This window comes from Scomber japonicus, chromosome 11 (genome assembly GCF_027409825.1).
Source record: "Scomber japonicus isolate fScoJap1 chromosome 11, fScoJap1.pri, whole genome shotgun sequence".
NCBI lineage: Eukaryota > Metazoa > Chordata > Actinopteri > Scombriformes > Scombridae > Scomber > Scomber japonicus.
Genome location: NC_070588.1, coordinates 22505093 through 22525532, shown reverse-complemented (window position 1 = coordinate 22525532; position 20440 = coordinate 22505093). Strand labels below are relative to the sequence as shown.

At 39.6% G+C, this 20440-nt stretch overlaps 1 protein-coding gene across 1 annotated transcript in view; it reads left to right on the top strand.

The window, feature by feature from the left end:
- Window positions 1–1690: 1690 nt before the first annotated feature.
- Window positions 1691–20440, top strand: part of LOC128367944 (LIM domain only protein 7-like) — a 47135-nt gene continuing 28385 nt past the window's right edge. Inside the window, exons 1-4 of the mRNA XM_053328651.1 lie at window positions 1691–1932; window positions 8785–8855; window positions 11161–11230; window positions 15972–16078. Of these exons, the coding sequence (XP_053184626.1) occupies window positions 1801–1932; window positions 8785–8855; window positions 11161–11230; window positions 15972–16078 (380 nt within the window). The 5' untranslated portion in view covers window positions 1691–1800. The remainder of the gene's footprint in view (window positions 1933–8784; window positions 8856–11160; window positions 11231–15971; window positions 16079–20440) is intronic.

The window sequence follows — 20440 nt, the reverse complement described above, 5'->3', positions numbered from 1 at the left end:
TTCTATGTGACCTAAACTTGGTTATTTTAAAAATATGTGATATTTTTGGCACACAGAGTCTTAGCTGTAACTAAAGGAAATATTTAAAAATCAGGAGAGGTTTAAGTGTGAAACAGGCCTCACCACATAATTAATGAACTGCTGTCATAGTTACTAAACTTAATGATCCTAATTTTACTGAAGCTCTTCATTATGATGCTTCTACATCAATTCGTACAGAAAATGAATTTTAAAAAGGGCAATACAGTATGAGGAGTATCTTTTCTTGTTTCTCAAATCCTTAAAAAGTGTGTATTAACTTGTTTATTGTATATTTAAAGTATGCCATATCTTCTCTTGTTTTGTTTTTTTAAAAAGACTGGATTATTATTCGTAAAGCTGTATTATTATATGGCCTATAACGGTGGAGGAACCCCAAAGCACCTTTTAGCTTCTTTTTCATTTTCAAGCTAATTCCCTCAAGAAGGTTTACAGGAACTGCACATCAGAGTTAATTCTTGTGTATGTTAAGTCAAAGCCAAACTTTTGTGTCCTGCACTAGAGACAGACTGCTCATAAGGCTACTCGGGTCAAAGTGGTGCAAATGTTAACTACCTTATATCTTGCTGAGTTAGATCTATAACAGTGCATCATATTTTATAAGAATTTACAAGATGATCATATGTTTTGTCAGTAACATCAAATTCTACAAAGCAACAAGTAACTACATTTGTCAAGTACTGTAAATGTAGAGGAGCAACAGTATTTCCCTTTGATATGTAGTGGAGTAAAAGTATCCTACTGTATAATGAAAACAGTCAAGTAAGGTATAAGTATCTAAAAAAATGCAATGCACCTTAAATGAAAAGTAAACAAATACATAAATAGATTGTAAAAATATAAACAGAAATAAATGGACAAATTAATGTGAAAATATATGAAAATCCTAATAATTATTCTTTTATATTTTATTGGTGTTTCCATATGTATTCATTCCTTTATTTATTACTCTTCATATTTCCACATTTAACAATTTAAAAATATATATATCACCATTCTTTGTATTATTATTATTATTATTAGTAGTAGTAGTAGCCTATTAGTATTAGTGTTATATTTCATTTTATTTTATATTCTATTATTACACCATGTCTAACTACCGCTAGGTGGCGTTGCAGGAAGAGGTATGATTGAAAAGAAGCATACTGAACTCCTGTAAATTGAAGCATTGTCCAGGGAGTCGAACTTTTCTGATATTTGTTATGAAGGCCCACTTGAGTGCACATCAGTTTTCAGACAATGAGGAGCAATGGTGTGAGAGTAGCTGTGCATTTGCTGCTGGTTATGAATCGGTGTAGAATGACTGTATTACTGTACGGGGAGCAGTGAAATCCTGATGAATAATCCTTTACAAAAGCTTGTGTTCACCTGAAAGCCGCTCAGAGGCCAGTGGACGGTCCCCGGACCCCGCTTTGGGAACCCTTCCACCTCCTTCCACCACAACCTCCAGCTCCTTAAACTTTGTGAAAGAGTAGCAGTCCCTGCTTTAGACGAGGTGAGCACAGGTCGACTTAAAAGACTCGTTTGTATGTGTGGAGTAATAGAAAGCGCAGGTGTGACGGGTGAAAGAACAGGTAAGCAGCAGCAGCAGCATGATGCGAGGGGAATCCGTCACACACCTTATATCCATGCTGTGATCAGGTGGTGGAAATTAGGAACAATAGGAGACATATTTCACCAATGAGCAGTGTTTTATACGTTTCTGCTTGACCAGTTTTGAGTGCGTTCACTGTGCGTGCTTGTTTGGATTGGCCCACATTGATGTCACTGGAGTTTAATTGCGGCCCACCGGTGCAGCTCAGATCGCGCTTTGGATCATTTGTGATGGAGTGGCGTCAGCAGTCCACTGTCAGCTGCGACGAAGCCTTCTCAGAGGCGCAGAGGTGGATTGAGGTGAGTGCCAACAATAACTATCTAAGCACGTTTATGTCATTTGTTAACATTTTTGTTCCTGGGTGTTATTTTTATTCAATGAAATGTTGAGGCTTTTAATTAATGTCTTGCACCTTCTACTATTCCTTTTTAACAGTCTTATTCTATTTTAGCTTATTTATTTTACATTTCCAGTTTAACACTTATAATTGCATTTAAATGTCTTTTTATATTCCCTTGCTCTGCTTTTACATTCTGTCTTGAAGCCTTGCATGCTTTTAAGTAAAGCACCTTGAATTGCCTTGTTGTTGAAATGTGCTGTAGCCTCCAAGTAAACTTGTCTTGCTTTATTTCCTAATTGCTTATGCCTAAAAAGTGTAGACAATGGCCATTATTGTTTCCAAACTTTGTTTTTGTGATCTAGACAATTATATATTCAAAATGTACTCGTTTGTAATGGGGAAACAGGAGAATATAATTTATACTTAAGTTATAAAAAACTGACCATGAAAGATTTAGAAATGATTCGCTTTTTTTAGATATACAATTATACTGTAAATGACTTTTTAATGAGTCAGACCCCATCATTGTATCTGGTGATTCATGTTGTTTTTCTGACTTCATGAGAATGAAAATGTGCACATTCTTACATTTTCCCATTGGAAATAGGTCAGTTTCAAAATATCACTGGCCTGGTTACAAAAGCAAAGTTTGAAGAGAATAATATTCATTTTCTATACTTACTCTAGACATAAGCTATTATGAAATAACATGATCTACCCAGGAACAAAAGTGTGTTTTCACTTCCTGGCAGAACTTCAGCACTGGAGAAAAAAAGGTAAAATAAACTTGGCGACTGCTGGTGATCATTATGTGGCAATTCAAAAATGTAGTGGGGTTTTGTTTTGTTGTTGTTTTAGGGAGTTTTGTTTGATTCATCCCTATGGTATTAAGCTGAATTTACATTAGCATGATTGTAAAGCTAAGTTTTACTTACATACATCCCTGATTGAGGAGTACAGTATGCTGCTTAAGTTTATGGCTGAAAGCTGATCAGCTGCCTCATTGCCCTGAAGGTATAGCTGCATGGCATGTCACCTTTGACCTCATGTCTGAGGGAATTGGTGAGATAGAATCAATGTTTTCTTTTAGGCACTAGAAGTCACTTGGCTTTCACCAAGCATTAGTCATGCCCTCTATCTTCTGCATCTCCTCATCAGAATACAGCTACATGGCTCTGCTCTAAATCATCATCATTGTTTCCAATTACAAACAGGTAGTGAGAAAAATCAGCACATCAATCATAGCTATTGTGCCACACACTCTACAAACAAAGAGCAACACTGATGCATGAACTGGGATTTTGGCTAGTACTGTATATGGTGCTTGCTATTAAAAGTTACACCATTAACTCATACATAGAATATTGGGAATCTTATTTTAAGTATCAGTAATGAATGAAAATCAGCTAATGCTTTCAATAACAGTGCCTTTTCATTTCTAAAATGTCAAATGATCTAAGAAGTTTCCATGTAGCCTGCAGCCAGATTCTCATTCTTTCTTTTCTCTTTACAAGCGGGTGACATTATGTTCCCTCATCTCCCAAATTCTCTTCCCAGCAGGGTGGCATGGAGCTGGTGCACGGCTGTAACTAAACAAATATTGTTCTAATTTCATGAGGGGTGAATCTGAATGCTTTCGATGTGACATCAGTGTCTCTCACACTTGCACACTGGCCCATTGTAGTGGCTTAGCTCGTTGACTGTGGTGGGGCATGATCTCAGGCAGGGGCAGGAAGATTAGAGGGGGTGAGCCTGAAGCTGAACAATTTGGATAGGTAAAGGTTATAATTAACAGTATAGGTATGAGAGGTTTGGTGTTGGAAAATGCAATGGCATGTTCTGGCATGGGGCAAACTGTTTCCCTTCAAAGAGAAAGTTTTGTGGCTGTTGGATTCTGCCACTGAATGATTAACAAGCTGCTTGGCTTCACAGTACTTTAAACAGAGGCATGTGTGCATGGCAAAGTTGGTGGTGTTGTTAAAAACTAGACTAAATGGTCTGGAGCCTGTCACATGGACACATTCCTGCATTAGCTGCCATGGCTGTGAACATGAGCCCCCTCAGAGCTGGCCGGCTGTCAGCACAGGGTGCTACGTCTTAGAGCCACAGAGCCTGGCAGAATAATAGAGGTCCTTGTTAAGTAATAGAAGGGCTTCAAGTGTAACTGTTATGACAATCAAGAGCAAGTGTTTAATGCAACTTACAGGTCAAGATTATGCACACAGTAGTCTCTGTGATGAATGATAACAAAGTTAGTTAGAAGATCTAATGAAGGTTTATTGGTTTGATTTTGATATATCTGTGTCTTACTGCTTCTCTGCTGATGTTTAACAACTGTAGGTTGTCATATTAATATCTGACAGGCATACTGTAGGTAACGTTATAAAAACACGCCTTTTCACTTCTTTTGTTTGGATTGCGGTGGGCATGATTTTTTTCTTTTAAAGAGGCTCCAGTTAATAAGGTGTTACCAGAATACTTAGAATACCTCTTTAAGCAGATTCTAGATAGAGTTTCACTACAGAAATTGATCTGGTTGAAGGTCAAAGGCAACAACACAGGGCCTAATCTGTATAATATTTCAGCTCTAGTTTTTATTTTATTCCCCTGTGTTTATGCCTGTCGGGTGAAAAAGGTCCATATTGTCCTCCTGGTGTACTGTGGAACAAAGGTAATATAATGCTGTGGACTTCTTTGTTGCTTATGCTGTTGTTGCTGTCATGTAACTGAACCAAATCAAAGCATACTTATGGTTTTGGTCGATGTTGTTTAGGAGACAATATAACATGACTCTACATTTTTGGCGATGTACATGCTTTAAAGGTGCAGTGTGTAGAATTGAGTTGCATTAAGTGAAACATAGTTGGCAAAAACTGAATATGAAATTCCAATATTATGTTTCAATTAGTGTATAATCACCTGAAAATAAGAGTCATTTTCTTTTTGTTACCTTAGAATGAGCTTTTTTTGTCTACAGAGGGAGCAGGTCCTCTTCCACGTGAGACTGCCATCTTTCTACGGTAGCCCAGAACAGACAAACTGGACACTGGCTGTAGCAAGGGCCCTTCTCATTTTTTGCATGTTTCGCAGCCACCATTGGTTCTCCTACACGCTTGGAGGGGGTTTAAGTCAGTTGGTTGCAATCTACAACCTCACCACTAGATGTCGCTCAATCTTACACACTGGTCCTTCAATGTTGCTAAAGATTATTTTCATTATCAATTAATCACTTGATTATTTTCTCGTAATTGACTTATCATTCTTGTCCAGAAAATGTCAAGAAAACAATGACACCTTCATATTGTTTATGCCTGACCTACACTCCAAAACGCAAATATTCAATGTACAATAAATATATAATAGAGAAAATCAGTAAGTAAGTTCATCTCCATTGCAGTTACGTCATGGCAGAAATCTCAGTGGTAAATATCTCCAAAGAAAACTATTTGTATGGCCATCAGTGTTAAGTGTTAGATATGTTTTTTGTTTTTGGGTGAACTAAATAAAAATCTAAAAAATGCAATCATAATTGAATTTTTTGATATTTCTTTCCATAACCGTTGTTTTTCCATAACTCTTGCATTCAGTAATTTGTGGCATTCTTGCCGCCAACACTCATGAATGGCGTTCCGTGACCTGTGCTGCTGTGTTGTTTTTCATACAAGGAGCCATGTAGCTGATCATTAGTCATCTCAATGTAGTAGCATTGTGTTAGTTAACTAGGACGCCTGCATTCAGATGTACTCACGTGAAGCAGGACCTCACACATGAAGCCATTCGCATGCAGTTACATGTTGATGTACTTCTGATAGGCCAATGGTGTTGATACTATAGTGATTTTTTTCTTAACGCAGATCCCTGAAATATTTGGATAATGTCCCAGTTTCCCTCTGATTGGCCAGCATGCCCCTGTCCTCTGCAGAAAGAACAACGAATTTTTGGAACAATTGTGGGGGGGGGGGGCTGCATCCACACAAACCTTGAATACTGATTTGCCTCAATGCCCTGCATGAATAAACAATAGCTGTGGCCACAGACCCAGAGACTCCTCCACTTCTCAGATTATTCGTGCTCTACCAAGACACCATTATTGGTACCCTGTAACAATAACAACTAATTCTACACTTTAATAGGGCACCACAGAAAACCAGTTTCTATCTCTTAAAAGGGCTGATGGGAGAAAGTCATCATGAGTTCACGTTCAACACGTTCAGCTGCACATTCTTGAGGGGAGCTGGGGTGGGTTTGCAGGAAGGCAAGCTGTTTTTGAAATCCTTGCTCCTGCCTTAAATCTCCCTGTTGAATCAGAGCAGCAGTATGTTGTTGCAGATTAAAGTTATTATCCCTCATGGTGGGTTCAGCAGAGAGAGAGGGCACAGTAGGGCTGGATCTAAGGGGGGTTAATACCTCTAATGATGACAATAGAGAGAAGAAAAGTACGTTGTTAAAGACAGCTTAGTGCTAGTGCCAGAATAGGTCCTGCCTTCTGCGCCAGAGCTTGGAGATAATATCTTAATTAACCCATTCACAATTCTTTAGACAAGAACATGTGAGGAAAACAAACATCAATGTTACAAGGGCCATGGAAAAACTGAGTTAAAATCATTGTGCTGTTCCTTTTCCACCTGTATTGTTTGTTTGCTTGTGAATCCCAGCTGCTGCCCCCATTTACAAAGAACAGCAGGGGTCAGGATTTCATATGCCAACCGCAGCGCCTGACTGATTATACACTGCACTGTAGAGTTTGTTTGTGCTATGTGTCTGTTAAGATTCTCAGTCATCCAGGTTACAATTATCCAAGGAGAGTTGAATTGAGGGCAGTTTGACTTGGATGAAGATACTTGAAGATGTTTCAGGGCGGATGAGAGTCAAAACGTCTTCAGGTATCTTCAACCACAAGTCCGTTTTTACATCGATTCAAACTTCCCTGGAATTGCCCCATGTGGGAATATGTGGGTGCTTCTGTGTGTTTTCAGCTTTGAGTGTGTGAGCCCTTGTTTTGTATTTTCTGTGTCTGGATATGATTGTATTTTTGTCAAGGATGGAGAAGTAGACCAAGATCGCAATATGATATGTAAACACTTCCTGACAATAGCTTGATCACATTATGCAAATGAAAAGAGACAAAACTCACATTCATCAATTACAACATGGTCTAATTCTCTTGGAATGATGGGTATTTGAAGGCATCTTAAGTTACCCAGGGTGTGTTCTGAGGTGTAACACAGCTTTGTTTGGAAGTAATGATAGTGTCTTCCAGTAAGTCTGTCTAATTGCGCTGCTGTCTCCTGCCCTTTACTTTGCTATGCCAGTAATTGTCCCATCTTGTGTGTTTTTCCCTGAAAGGAAAAGGACAAAAGCCTTGACGCACGGCACATCTGACTTGGTTGATGTGACCCGTTCGACTTGTTTTGCTTTGTGTGTGAATGTGTGTGTGTGCATATTTGTGTGCTTTTGTCAATGCCAGCTGTCCTATTTCACTTTATTATTATTACGATAAGCGTGTAGTCATCTGCCCTATTGTTTGACGTAAATCATATGTGAGCTTAGTGGAGCTACATCAAATGTTTTTATATTTCTTAAAATGTCTGCTGCATATCCTACATAAATAAACTATAACAAAACGACTAAAATAAAATAACCCCCCACCTTCTGCAGCAGCTATAATAGAACTCACTCTGTCACTAAATATGACTTAGTGTGGTTGCCACTGTAATCATAAGCTCTGCCAAGGAGGTTCAGTTTCAGCCCTGTTTGTTTGTTTGTCTTTTCAGGGATGATTTAACAGGAAATCCCGAAAACTGATTTCAAATATGTTGGAAGCTCAGGGCCCCAGGCCAAGGACCAAGTGATTAGTGTTTGGTGTGGATCCAGATCCAGGATGTTTAAGACTCCTAAGCATTTTTTAACGTTTTTGCTGTTTACTTGTGAATTCCTGCATTGCTTCACCATTCATGTGCATATTTTCATGCATGATTGTATTTTTATGTATTTTGATGCACATTCATATTTTCTTCAAATAACCAAATACCGTGGATCATGCTGCCTTGGTAGAATTATACACTCTTACAATGCTTTCTAGTTGAATTGTTTTATGTTGGATTGAATAGCCTGGGTACCAACTGGTCAAGTTGTTGAAGGTGGAAACATTCCAACAAACAGAACAGGAAGCTCTGTTAAGGAGTGGCCATGGTCATGAATTTTATATCCCCTAACAAACAAAGAAAGTGAACATGAAAACATAAAAAATACATATTAGTAATGCATTTAAAAGGGAAAACAATATATGAAATGGTACAAATTTTGCACAAAATAGGTGGGTGCTATGTTTTAAATTAAGGATGTTTTGTTTCTTTGCACTTTAAATGTGCATGTGTGTATGCATGCTGTGTGTGTATGTTTGCCTGCATAATGGGTCTTGGTGTTCCTGCAGTAGTGGTTTGAGATCATGAGAAAGGCATGAGGCTATAACACAGCGCTGTGTTCCTCCAGCGCTCCAGATGCTCCCTGCGGCTTGGGCAGCCTGTTTTAGCACAGTTCTCCTGTTTACCAGAAGCTTTTAGTGTTAAAGTGAGAAAAACCGAGCCACTCGAGAGCACCCGAGGAATACCTGAGGAACTGTGCTCAACACTTTCCCAGAGACACTGTAGGAACTCAGGAGGAAATACCTCAGACTTCCTCTCCTACTGTTCTCAACATCCTACCTTTCTTCTCCAACTACCCCACCCCACACGCACATACCCATGCCTCCTCTCCTCACCCAACCCCTCTCGCTGTTTTGCTCACTGTTTTTGTATCCCTTTTTTTCCAGGCAGTAACCAAGAAAAGATTTGGGAGTAACGACTTTCGATCAGCACTGGAGAATGGCGTTCTGCTGTGTGAGTAAGTACTCTGCTTTTCCCACCTCACCTCCCACCTCTCTTAAGCCCCTCATTCACATGGAAGCTCTCTCCTCTCCTCCAGGTCTGCACCCCGACGTAAGTGTTACTGATGTTTCCCAGGCAGACCCCCTGCCGGGTCGCTGTTTGTTTGTCAGCCACATAAAGTAAGCCTGTGTTTCAAGACAGCACAACAGAGGTTGTATTGTAGTCATTTGATGTTTCCAATGTCACATTTGCCCTCTGTGGTTTTGTTTGAGAATCTGAAGTGTAATCTATTTCAAGAGGAGTTGCACTGCTTGTTGGACAGATGTTACAGATCTGTGGATGGGCAGATCTGTGGATGGGCAGAGTGCCATCCTCACTTTAATGAGAGCTGTGAGAGGCTGTGTAGTGAATGGAAAACTTCCAGCTTAAACCACACTTGAGAGCCAGGACACCCTGCTTTCTCATTAGCCTGGGTGCATCAAGAGTTTTGATGAGTTAGAGGAAGAAATCTATTCACCAATGACTAAATAAGAGTTGTGGAATTGTGGCTTTTCTGAGATGGGAGATGCATGTGTGTGTATGTGAGGGTTTGCATCATGTCCCTTCATGCATGTGTATGTCGGCAGAATAGTTAGATGGACACAACAGTGTGATCTGCACGAATCAGCAGGATGGTGTAATTACCAGCAGTCTAAGCAGAGTCTTCCAAACATCTATTGGCATCAGTTCAAAAAAGAAGCCCCTCATTCTGCTGATTGGAGCCTGACTCCACTGTTTGCTCGCTCTCAGAGAACAAGAGAGACGTTTTCACTCAGAGGGCTGTCCATGTTTTCTCAGCATGAGGAAAAGGAAGACAGAGATTAAATCACTTTCACCTAGAAACTCAGCCTCCTACCATTGTGTTGTGGTTATCACAACTGCTTGGAGAGGAATGTTTAGTGTGGGTAACACACATGATTATATCCTCCTTAGCTTACAGCGTGTTATCTGATGAAATCATAACAGCTTTCTATTGTTTCACTTCTGCATGACAGACTTAGACCCAAATTCCATTTGCATTCTGCCTTCACATGTGCTTTCAGCCAATGCAATGTCTAATACACCCTGGCCCACCCACTCATGCCTGCCTGCTGAGAGAGCAGAAGATACACTGCGCCCACCTTAACAAGTTGTTTAGGCTCATGCTGAGCTTTCAATTTGTGACATATTTGCACTCATGTTTTTACTTTGTTAGATTTTTATGCAAAATGTATAATCAACTAAAAATGTTTCATTATTGTAATGTATTGTACTGTAAATAAATTGTAAATGCAGCTTAGACATTTATTATGGATTTATGTATCAGCAGTAGCAGTCCAGTAATAGGCAATTTATAATGCAGTACCGTAATTTAACATTACGAAAGGAGCCATCCTAGATATCCATATATATACTTGAAGTAAACTTTTTTGCTAATACTTACATTTTTAATGTACTTTTGCCTGTAAAAAAGTATTTTTACATTGCAGTATCACTACTTTTACTTTTTGACTCTGCTTTGATAATTACTGGTGTCTGGCATGTCAAAAAATAATTTCTTACAAATCCTTAAAATGACATGTACTCTTTTTCCCTCGACTGAAAAATCCAGAATGCATGAATATGCAAATATTTTTCATTTCAAAAGTCTAACCCTTTTGGGTCTCAGTGTATGTGCACTGGAGACTTCAACTTTCCACAACACACTTGTCTAAGTTGCAAACTGGACCACGACTGGCTCCAAAATATTTGTGATGTCACAAATCATGCTCGCAGGTATACATCTTAAACTAAGATGAGCACAGAATAACTTTCTTCCTTCAGCAGATGAAAGTGAATGGGCTTCAAGTGTCAAACTGTACAAGCATCATTCTGCACAATGAAGCTTAAACATCCAACTGTAGAAACAGGAATGGTTGTATTGCTTTTTCTTTAATATTGTGTTTTTTTAATGCTCAAGAATCATTTCAAAACCATTTAGATTATATTATATACTATTATATTTATCATATTATATTGTCTTTTAGAGCCATATTTAGTGATGAAGATTTATATGGGGTTGTGTCAGTAGTTGAGGGTACGTTTTAGGAGCCGAGGGCCCATCGTGTTTACATCGTGGTGCAACACTGGCCATTTACTAAAGTGAAGCCAGGTGGTCACCATTAAACAAAGTCGTAAACACACAACACCAAGACTTTGCCACGGTATTTGTTCATTCCTTGCTAGTTAGACCAGTCTAGCCAATGACCAAGTGCTTTAACTTACTGGCTCACTTCCCTTGATGTTCTCTCTTTTGCTCACAGTCTGATCAACAAGATCAAGCCTGGAATTGTCAAGAGGGTTAACAGGCTTCCCACACCTATTGCTGGACTGGTAAGTCTTTTTCATTCAGCCTAAATATAAGACATACTGTAGGACTTAGTCTTTTCTTCTTTACATTTATAACACGTGACCTCAGTAGCTCATGCTAATTGTCTTCACACACACTTTGTCATTACCTTTTTTGGTCACGTTCAGGTAACGTCTGTCATAAAGAGTGCGTGATAAGATGTCAGAGGAAGCAGAGCGAGGTGTGGCATTTGAGCCAGCTGGTGACAGGTCTGAGGCACAGTTTCCAATAAGAGAGAAGTGCTTGCCTCAATGACTTGTCGCTCCTCATATCCATCCACGGTAATAAGTTCAGTGAATGTGGAGCTGCTTGAAAGGCCACTAGCTACATTTGAGTGCACCCTAAATATGATGTCCACTATGCTTAAGGCTGCGTTCAATCAAAAACTTCACACAAGACAAGAAGTCTTTGAGTGAATGGAGGTCAGAGGGGCCAGAGATTGCTTTATGCAGTAACTGGTTATTGAGGCAGTTTTTCTCAATATTTTGTTCAGAGACTCCTTGAGAATGCATCTTTTCAGGTCTGGCACTGTCTTCAAATTTCAGCAGCTTGTGGCAGAGGCCTTTTGGGCCACAGTGGCTGAAATAAATGTTTTGGGAGTGTCTGCATACAAGTGCTCAGGAAGTAGAGGGTTGAAAACCCTACCTTAAACCCATCCCTCACAAAGCTCTCTCTTGTGGGAGTAATTGAGTCCAGCTGCCTAGAGGAATTATAGAGAACCCCAACTCTAACCCATAGAGCCTGAGTGTGTGACAGTGGGCTCAATGTGTTTGGCTAGACAATGACAAGTTAACAGTAGAAGGTACAGACTAGCACTCAGACTAGATGTTATCAGTAAACATAGTATTTGCCGTATTGTTGACATTGACATTGTACTATCGTATCTGTGTTTTGACTTCAATCAGATTTCCTTCCACTTTGTTTTGGACTGTTTCATGCAACTAGCTGGGCACCTGCTGAGGTAATGAGGTGAAGTTTCTCCTCTATCAGTAGCGCTGCTGTGGTATTTCCGAGACTTGGACACAAACCTGAAACCACCTGATCATAAATTCTCCAGTAAATATGAGAGCTCCTAGTTGGCCCACAGCTATCAGTTGCTGCCCACCACATGGAGAAAAGTGGAGAGCTCTCCAAACAAACATTACTCACTCTCACTGTGCTGTGAGAATAGCTTCTTTCTCAAAGTAGTCAAGTACTGTTCTTAAGATTCCTCTATTGTTCATCTCTACAAATAGAAACCCGTCTGTTTGGATTTAATGTTTTGAAATTGGGATGTAGCTGTGTTATCTAACAATGTGAATTCATTTAAGCATTAAATGTGTTTGTTTTGCCATTTTTCTTCTCATGATGAAGATTATTGCATAAGGTTTATCTTAATGTATGCTATTCATCTCCACTGAGTGTTGTAAGAGAAGAGGTGACTAGGCGACTTCAGCTTTTCTAATGTGTTTAAGACATTTGGAAGTAAAATACAGAGAATGGTCAGAGAACGAGAGGAATGTTGTTGGTGCCTTGTCTGTTTGCTTGAAATGCAGCTACGAGTTTCATCGTTGCGGAATAAAAGGCTCCTTCCAAACACGCCTCATTAACACTCAAATATGAAAATGCTCTGCCATTATGGTTACAACTGTTGTTTTAGTTTTGCTATCAGAGATTTCAGCACTCAAAATTGATACCAGGCTCCAGCTAAGGCGGAATAAAAAGCCCATAGAGGGAAAATGGGGGGAAAAAAGAAAGATCTGGTTTTGTGAAATATTTAGCAACATTGGCTCCAGACCCAGGCCTATTCTTTGGTTTCACTTGTGTCCAAGGAAATGTTTCCCATGTCAGCACACTTCTCTGCCTGTTGGGGAGCACTCAGGGTGCTGTGGGTTTGAGTCATGGCACCCTGGTTCAGGCCTGGTTTCACCACTGCTAGTGGTTGTGGGGTGGGGCAGCCAGCTACACAAGCGGGGGCACACTGGGCTGAGGCCAGAGGGAGTCAAAGATGACTGCACAGTAAATACGCTGTAATTAGCTTGGTGCTGGATGTTCCCGCACACACTAACTCCTTGGTGAATTGAAGTAGCTGTAGGAGGAGATAAACAGACTTTTTTTAATGGCCCCTAGGGTGTCTTTACTTATCTAAATGTCTGTGTAACCATCTGTGCAATGACAGGCATTTGACCATGTTGTGTTACTGTGTTTGTCTTGTACTGGTGCAAGTTATGACTGGATCTGACTGTTGAGTACCGGAGGGTCTTTTATTTGGCCTGTTTCAGGAGAGACAACATTTCAAGTATCCTGTCTCCTTTCAGTTTATTGTCACAGGATTTGAAAATGTGTAGCCTGATATTTTAACCATAGCTTTGCACTGCCAGAGGTCAGCTGAGGGTAATTGCAGAGGGTGCCCATCTAAAACAAATAATACTGTGAAAGAAAAAGAATGACCACAATGTGAACAGCATGGATGAAAGTCCTGTTATACCAAATCAGACACCTTATGAGTCCCATCTTTTAGTTTCTTGGTGTGAAGTGCTTAAATCAGGGGGTCCTCAAATCGGCGTGAGAGGATTAGAGGCTGCTGGATGGATACAGCATATTTAGCGGGATTATGTGCAGGCACAAGTCAGCATAACATTCCTTCAACATCATTATCTCTGCATGTTCTGGGACTGACTGGCTGTCGGGTTGCTTTTGTGTGTCGGTAATGCTCTTTGAGGTTAAGTGACATTCGTACATACCTAAGAGATGTTAAGTACACTTTTATATTTGTACACACTCATATACCTTCATTACATTGACAACAGTGGCTCAACTTGAGCTTTTGCTTTACAAGGGAAAGACCACAATTTAAAGCAGAAGATCCTTTGTGAGATTATCATTTACATTACAGCAATAAAGGATGGGTTCACATTTTTTCAAATAGTCAGGTGCCCAAATGAACATTGAGACAATGTGTTTCTTGCCATAATCATTCTTCCTGTTCATACTGACCATTAAGAGATTACTTTAAAATGTACTTTAAATGTGGGTTCCTGCTGTTCAGAAATGTATTTAAAAGCTCATTTGAAGATAGGTTCCCAATTAAAGATTAGGCATCCCAATTAATAAATTAAAGTGAATGTCTTTCAGTTAAAGTCTTAACAAAAGAGGACTGAATTTTGTCTCTTGTGGCTTACATTGTAAGTGCATTTGTAGGAGATCTTCTAATGGTCAGAAAAGGAGGAATGATTACAGCGAGCCAAACCTGTTTCATATGAGTTTCACTTGAGCACCTTATTGTTGTTCCTGTCATTTACTTGTATTTTATGGTCTAGATGCTGTCAGAATCTACATACCAAACAGGTGATGTACTTTTACTTCAAAGTTATTGCTGTCAGTGCTGTCTTGTCAGTCAAAATCCAGAGATGACAGAAGGAAGGCATTATGTCATGTATCCTTCTGTTGCCTCTAACTGTACAATGTGTACACAAACAAGGTCATAAATTAAAGTGTCACTGAAAAATTCTCATGTAAACTGTGTTACATGAGAGAGAGAGGAAGGTCGTACATGTAAGATAAAGCTTACTATTCGAAGCTTTATACTCCATTTCATTATCATGTCTATTACAAAGACAAAGCAGGACAGGAGTAATCTCTACTATGGTATAATGAATTACCAGTGAACACAGTGCATCCACATGAAGGACGGGGGCCTTTGATCCTTGACCTGCAGGGGCCCACAGTGACCTGTAGGACCCGACAAAGTGTTGTAAAGGGACAAGCAAAGCTGTTAGCAAGGGTTGCCTGCGCTGAGAGGTCAGCTCTCTGTCCTACCATTTGCTAATAAGCATGTTTGCCATTTAAATATAGAACTAGCAATCCCATAATTATTCCTGCCCATGTTGAAACCATGTGTTATTACATGAAACCCTCTTAAACAGCGCTGCCTCAATGGGAAGTACAGACTTACAAACAAGACACTTGGGATTACAACTGGAAACGTCATACCCACAGAAACGAAATAGCACTTTTGCGGTTAGGATTTGTTTGAAATGCATGAGATGTGTGTATATTTATAGAGAAATGTATTTTCACTGCCTTGCATTGCACTGACTCATCCGCGCATACACATAAACTTTATGCAATATAAAATGATTGACAGACTATAGGAGGAGAAACCGTCATTCCACTCCCATGTCCTCTTGAGTTGCTTCAGGGAAATATTTGTTAGTTTCTGTCACCCAACCTCATGTTTCATAGCAACCAAATGTCTCCAAAATACGCCACCGCCCCACAGATTCCACAGGTATTCTCGAGTTGAAGGGTTTGGCAGAGAAGGGAGGGGACAGTTTCAGGGTGTGAGAAGAAGGGCAACGCAGCAGGCAATGTGTGCTCCCGTGTGTGTCAGCTTTGCACTCGCATGGCCGGTTGGTTGGGTGGGACTTGTACAAAGCTCTGATGTCATCCTTCCTGGTTTTGGCTTTTGTCCCCACCCTAACCCGGCCCACAGGTAGCTCTGCTGCTGTCACTCAGCTCCTGTCACGCAGTCTCTTCCCCCTGCATGTGTGTTTGTGTGTGTACTGCTCTGGGCCACTTCTTATTTGCTACACACATGCTCCTCCCTGTCCGTCTCTGCTCTCTGGTGATATGAACTTTGGAAGCTATGAGTTGTAGGCTGTGTCCCTGCCAGAGAATTCTTCAGTGATTATTCTTTGCCTCTGAAGGTGGACAACCCTCATCCCTGCTTTGTTCTTTGTCCAGGACAACCTTAACGTCTTCCTCAAGGCCTGTGGGAAGCTCGGACTAAAGGAAGCCCAGCTCTTTCACCCAGGAGACCTTCAGGACCTATCAACTAGAGTTACAGTCAAGTAAGTTCGAATCTTATGAGCATTGTAAAATATTAGGACTGCTCTAACATTTTGATACCCATCCTTGTCATTCATAGAGTTCCGCTGTAAACTGTAGATCAGCTTGTGTGTGTCTCTTCCAAAATTGAGCCAATTCTCATTTATGACTCCTTTAATATGCACAATAACCTTTGTGAACCTTTGCTTGTAACTTCACACTATTACACTAAACAGTATTTCAGAGCACATGTTCCTTCATGTGAGGCATGATTCACGCTAACTGCAGAGGTGTTAAAAAGTGTCAGCGCTATTTTCAGTGTCCATGTATTCTTGTTTTGGGAAGCACCTGTTGAAGTACTGCATTATGTTTACGTTTCTTTAAAATATGATGGAAGAAATTATTGATGAAACCACACAAGGCAGTGGATCAAGGAAGGTGCTCATCAGCATATTTGGAGTTCTGATCTGATTACAAAAATGAAATGAAATTAAAAATCCACTTCCTTCTTGTTTAAGTATAGCACATCATGACCCCAGTGAAACAAAGAGTTGTAAAAACACTTAATAACTGTCAAGTGTAGATAAAGGTGCAAGTTGTAGATAAAGAAGGGTTTTTCTGATCATTTGAAGAGGTTCACCTTACGTTTTGAAAAAGTTGGTGAGCAGGACCACAATTTCCTGATTCTGCCTCAGTGTTTATTATTTTGAAGTTTTAGACAGTTGCTTTTCTGTCAGTTGCTTGCTGGGCAGAGATGCACGTGGTATGTTGAACAACCTGTTCAGGTTTGACACAGGTGTGCCTTCAGGAGGGAGCGAGGTGAGGCACAGCTCACAGCACAGCATGTTCACTGTGACATATTCTGCTGTGCAAGCACAAAGAAAAGTGCCTCAGTAGCAACCTGCAGATTGTTAAAATAGAAGTAGGAATGCACTCAATAGTAAATACATCACTTCAAGTGTTTACCACTTTGTGTTGTCACTTAGTTGTCTATTTAAGCTCCGTTTGGATGTTTCTTGGAGATGATGCCACAACCTCTGGTAACATTTTTCCCATGATCCACCCAAGACTCCATCAGTCATTCTTTATTAACACTGACAACAATGGTGAAACCACAGTTACCACAAAGACACATATAGCAACAGATATACAGTAGTACACTGGAGAATGAAGTCTAAATAAACAAATATGCTTGTGTACAGTATTATCGTGACACAACCTCTCCCCACAGCAAAAGATATTCTGTCCTAAGATACAGCAATATCAGTCGCGCAGTGTTTGAGTCATAGATACAGTCACAATTTCTTTATGGACCTTATTACCCCTGCATTATCAGTTATTTCCCCCTGACATAATTGTTTCCCATGGTACTGGAGATAAATGAGTAAAATTAGATGCACAATGCAGAAAAAATGTACCCACCTTAATGTATTTAAACTTGACATTTCACTAAAACTAACTTATATATTATCAACAGGACTTTGTACGTTTAAAAAATGGCATTTTCAACACAACATTCACTGCATTTTGAAACCATGTGTTTCTCTTTTAGGCAAACATTTTTTGCATGTGATCTCTTTAAATGTGCAGTTGGAGTATAGCTAAACTCTTTGCCACCATGTCTGCCTGTGTGTGGGGGTTTTGATGGGGAGGGGGAAGAGCACACTATCCTATTTTTAGGACCTTTGGGATCACTTTTACAAGCAGGACTGATTGGAATGGTATCAGGACTCAGAAGAAGAGCTTTTAATAGTGTGTTGTCCCCTTACACGGCATTCTCCACTGTATGTTCCCGAGAGTACACCTGTGTTTGTGTTTATGTGTGTGCTTGTGTACATGCACGTGAAAGCTTGAGTGCAGTTGGCAGTTGAGATTGTGGTTTTATCACTATCTGTAGCTGGTATGTGAAACAATCATTTTCATTCAGAGGAGAGACATACTGTATATATTTTTAGTTTTAGTGTCTTCGATTGCTCATTCTTAAACTTGCTAAACAATGACATGTCCTCGTTTTCTCATGAACCTACAGCTGAAGTATTTCATACATGAGTCAGTCTTGATTAATTGTGCATAGAGAATTTCTTCATCATATTGACAGTCAGTCTTGTTCTTAAATGCAGCAGTCAAGAATTTATATGAGCTTTAAAAACAATGCTAAAATGATGTTGCTCAAACAGAGAGAGAGAGAGGAATGGATGGCACACAGAGAGTTTCGTGAGAAGATCATCCCAAACAAGGCTACAGACATGCAGCCAATGGATTTATTTCACACTAAGCCATGCAAATGAGCCAGAGAGAGAGAGAGAGGGAGAGAGAGAAAGTTGTCGCTATCAGCTGTCTCTGCCCCTGGTGTGCGTCCAACCTCCACTCCCTTAAACCCAGTCTGACAGGTGCTATGTTCAGCTTCCCTGTTCTCTGTTTTAACAGCACTATCTTTGTGGTGCTCTGTGTTGCTTTTCACAAGTTTTCCTAGCAAAACCCTTATAAAGCAAACGCCTGTCCTTTTGTGTATGTCCTCTTTTTCATTGTTTTTTTTCTGTGTTTCAATGGTTTAATGTATTTTATCAGTGTCATTTTATTCAGTGTTAATCTTATGATTAAGGTGTAACACATAGCATATTTCAAATAGAGCTGAAATGATTCATCTATTGAAAGGAGATTAATCAGAAACTATTTGGTAACCAGTTAATCATTTAAGTAAGACAAACATGCCTAATAAAGTAATTGGTTTCAGCCTCTCAAATTTAAATATTTGCCTTTTTTTTCTTCTTTTTTTTAAATGGTTTTCTGTGACATTAAACTAGATATTTTGGGGTTTTGGACTGTGGTTGGACAAAACTGGGAATTGGAAAAAAGAAATGTGGACTTTTGCTAATGGCCTTTTTTTCTTTTTTTTCTTTTTCTTTTTTACTGCTTTCTGACTTTTTATGGACCAAATAGGAATCATTAAATAGAGAAAAATATTAACCAATAAATTGATAATGAAAATAATTGCAGCCCTAAAAGCTGATTTAACACTATTATACTGAAAACAGTGATCTTTCGCTGACTCATGATTGAGGGGTCTTGTTGACCTACACCTGCATTGGAAATGGTAAATTTCACACATTGATACTTTGTGCTTGAAATCTATAAAAAAATATTTACAAGGCCAGTATCTTTCTTTAGGCGGGAAGTTGGTGTCAGAGTTGGCTGATGCAGCGTCTCCCGAGAACACAGTTTAATATTATGCTAGCCTGTGTTGTCATGACACCCATAAAAGATGATTGAATATGTTTTAACCTTTGAGCTGTGCAGTTTTTGTAGTATTGGCCTCATCACCACCTGGAGTGTTATTGCCTTATGTTGTGAAACCTGCTTTCTGATAAAAGCTGTTATCTGTTAACAAATATTTTCAATATCAAAATTATAATATGATATGACAAACTGTTGTAACAGACATACAGACTGATAGGAGGAGACGTGTAGGTGTTGTTCTTGGAGACTTCCCTACATGTCAGTGTAACTGTGCTCTAAACACGTAGAGATGTAATATTGACCAATTCATCATTGGAGATTATGATTCACTGGTTACTTTAGACCAACTCTGTCAGTTTATAACAGCTGCACAGGAAATGAGGGCATTAGCGTGTCGCAAATGAATCATGGCAACTAAATTTGCTCTATTTAACTTCACCCACTTCCTGGAGACCCTTGGCTAGCATTTGGAAATTCAGCAGTGTGAAGTCCAAGTCTGAGCTGTCGTAAAGGAAATGGGCCAGAATAAGCCGGGTTTTCCCTAATGACACTAAAAACGTCAGCCGATTACTTTACACTTGACCTGTACGAATGTTTTAACAAGTGCCATTTGTCACAGAGCTAACTCTTAAACAGGACATCTGGCTTTAAAGGTGGAAATTACAATCATTATATCATGATACACTGCTGGTTTACTGTAGTTGCTGAGGAATACTCATACTTATTCATCTTATTATCAGACTGCATACTCCCTTACATCTACTTTCTATCATATTGAATTTAAGAGAAATTTAGCCTATCAGGATGGATTGATAAAGATATTGGAGAACAAGCTCCGAGTCCAGCTTTTCTCCATGACCTCAAGTTAGCCTTCTGACAGCATAAACCCCCCGCTGAGAGGGGTCCAAAGTCTCACTTGTCGCCACCGTTTGATTAAGCAAATTATTGACAAGAGTTGACTGCTCGCCAAGCCAAAAAGAAACTGTGCTTCAAAATTCGTTGTCCTTTGAAGAATGTGAATGGCCGTTTCTGAGCAATAGATAAAGAGGAGTGGCTGTGTGGTGAAATTGTATGATTTGGATTATGCAATAAGCATCTCTGGCTGTTGATCAAACCAAATGTTTGAACTGCCTGAAGGAATGTGTTGT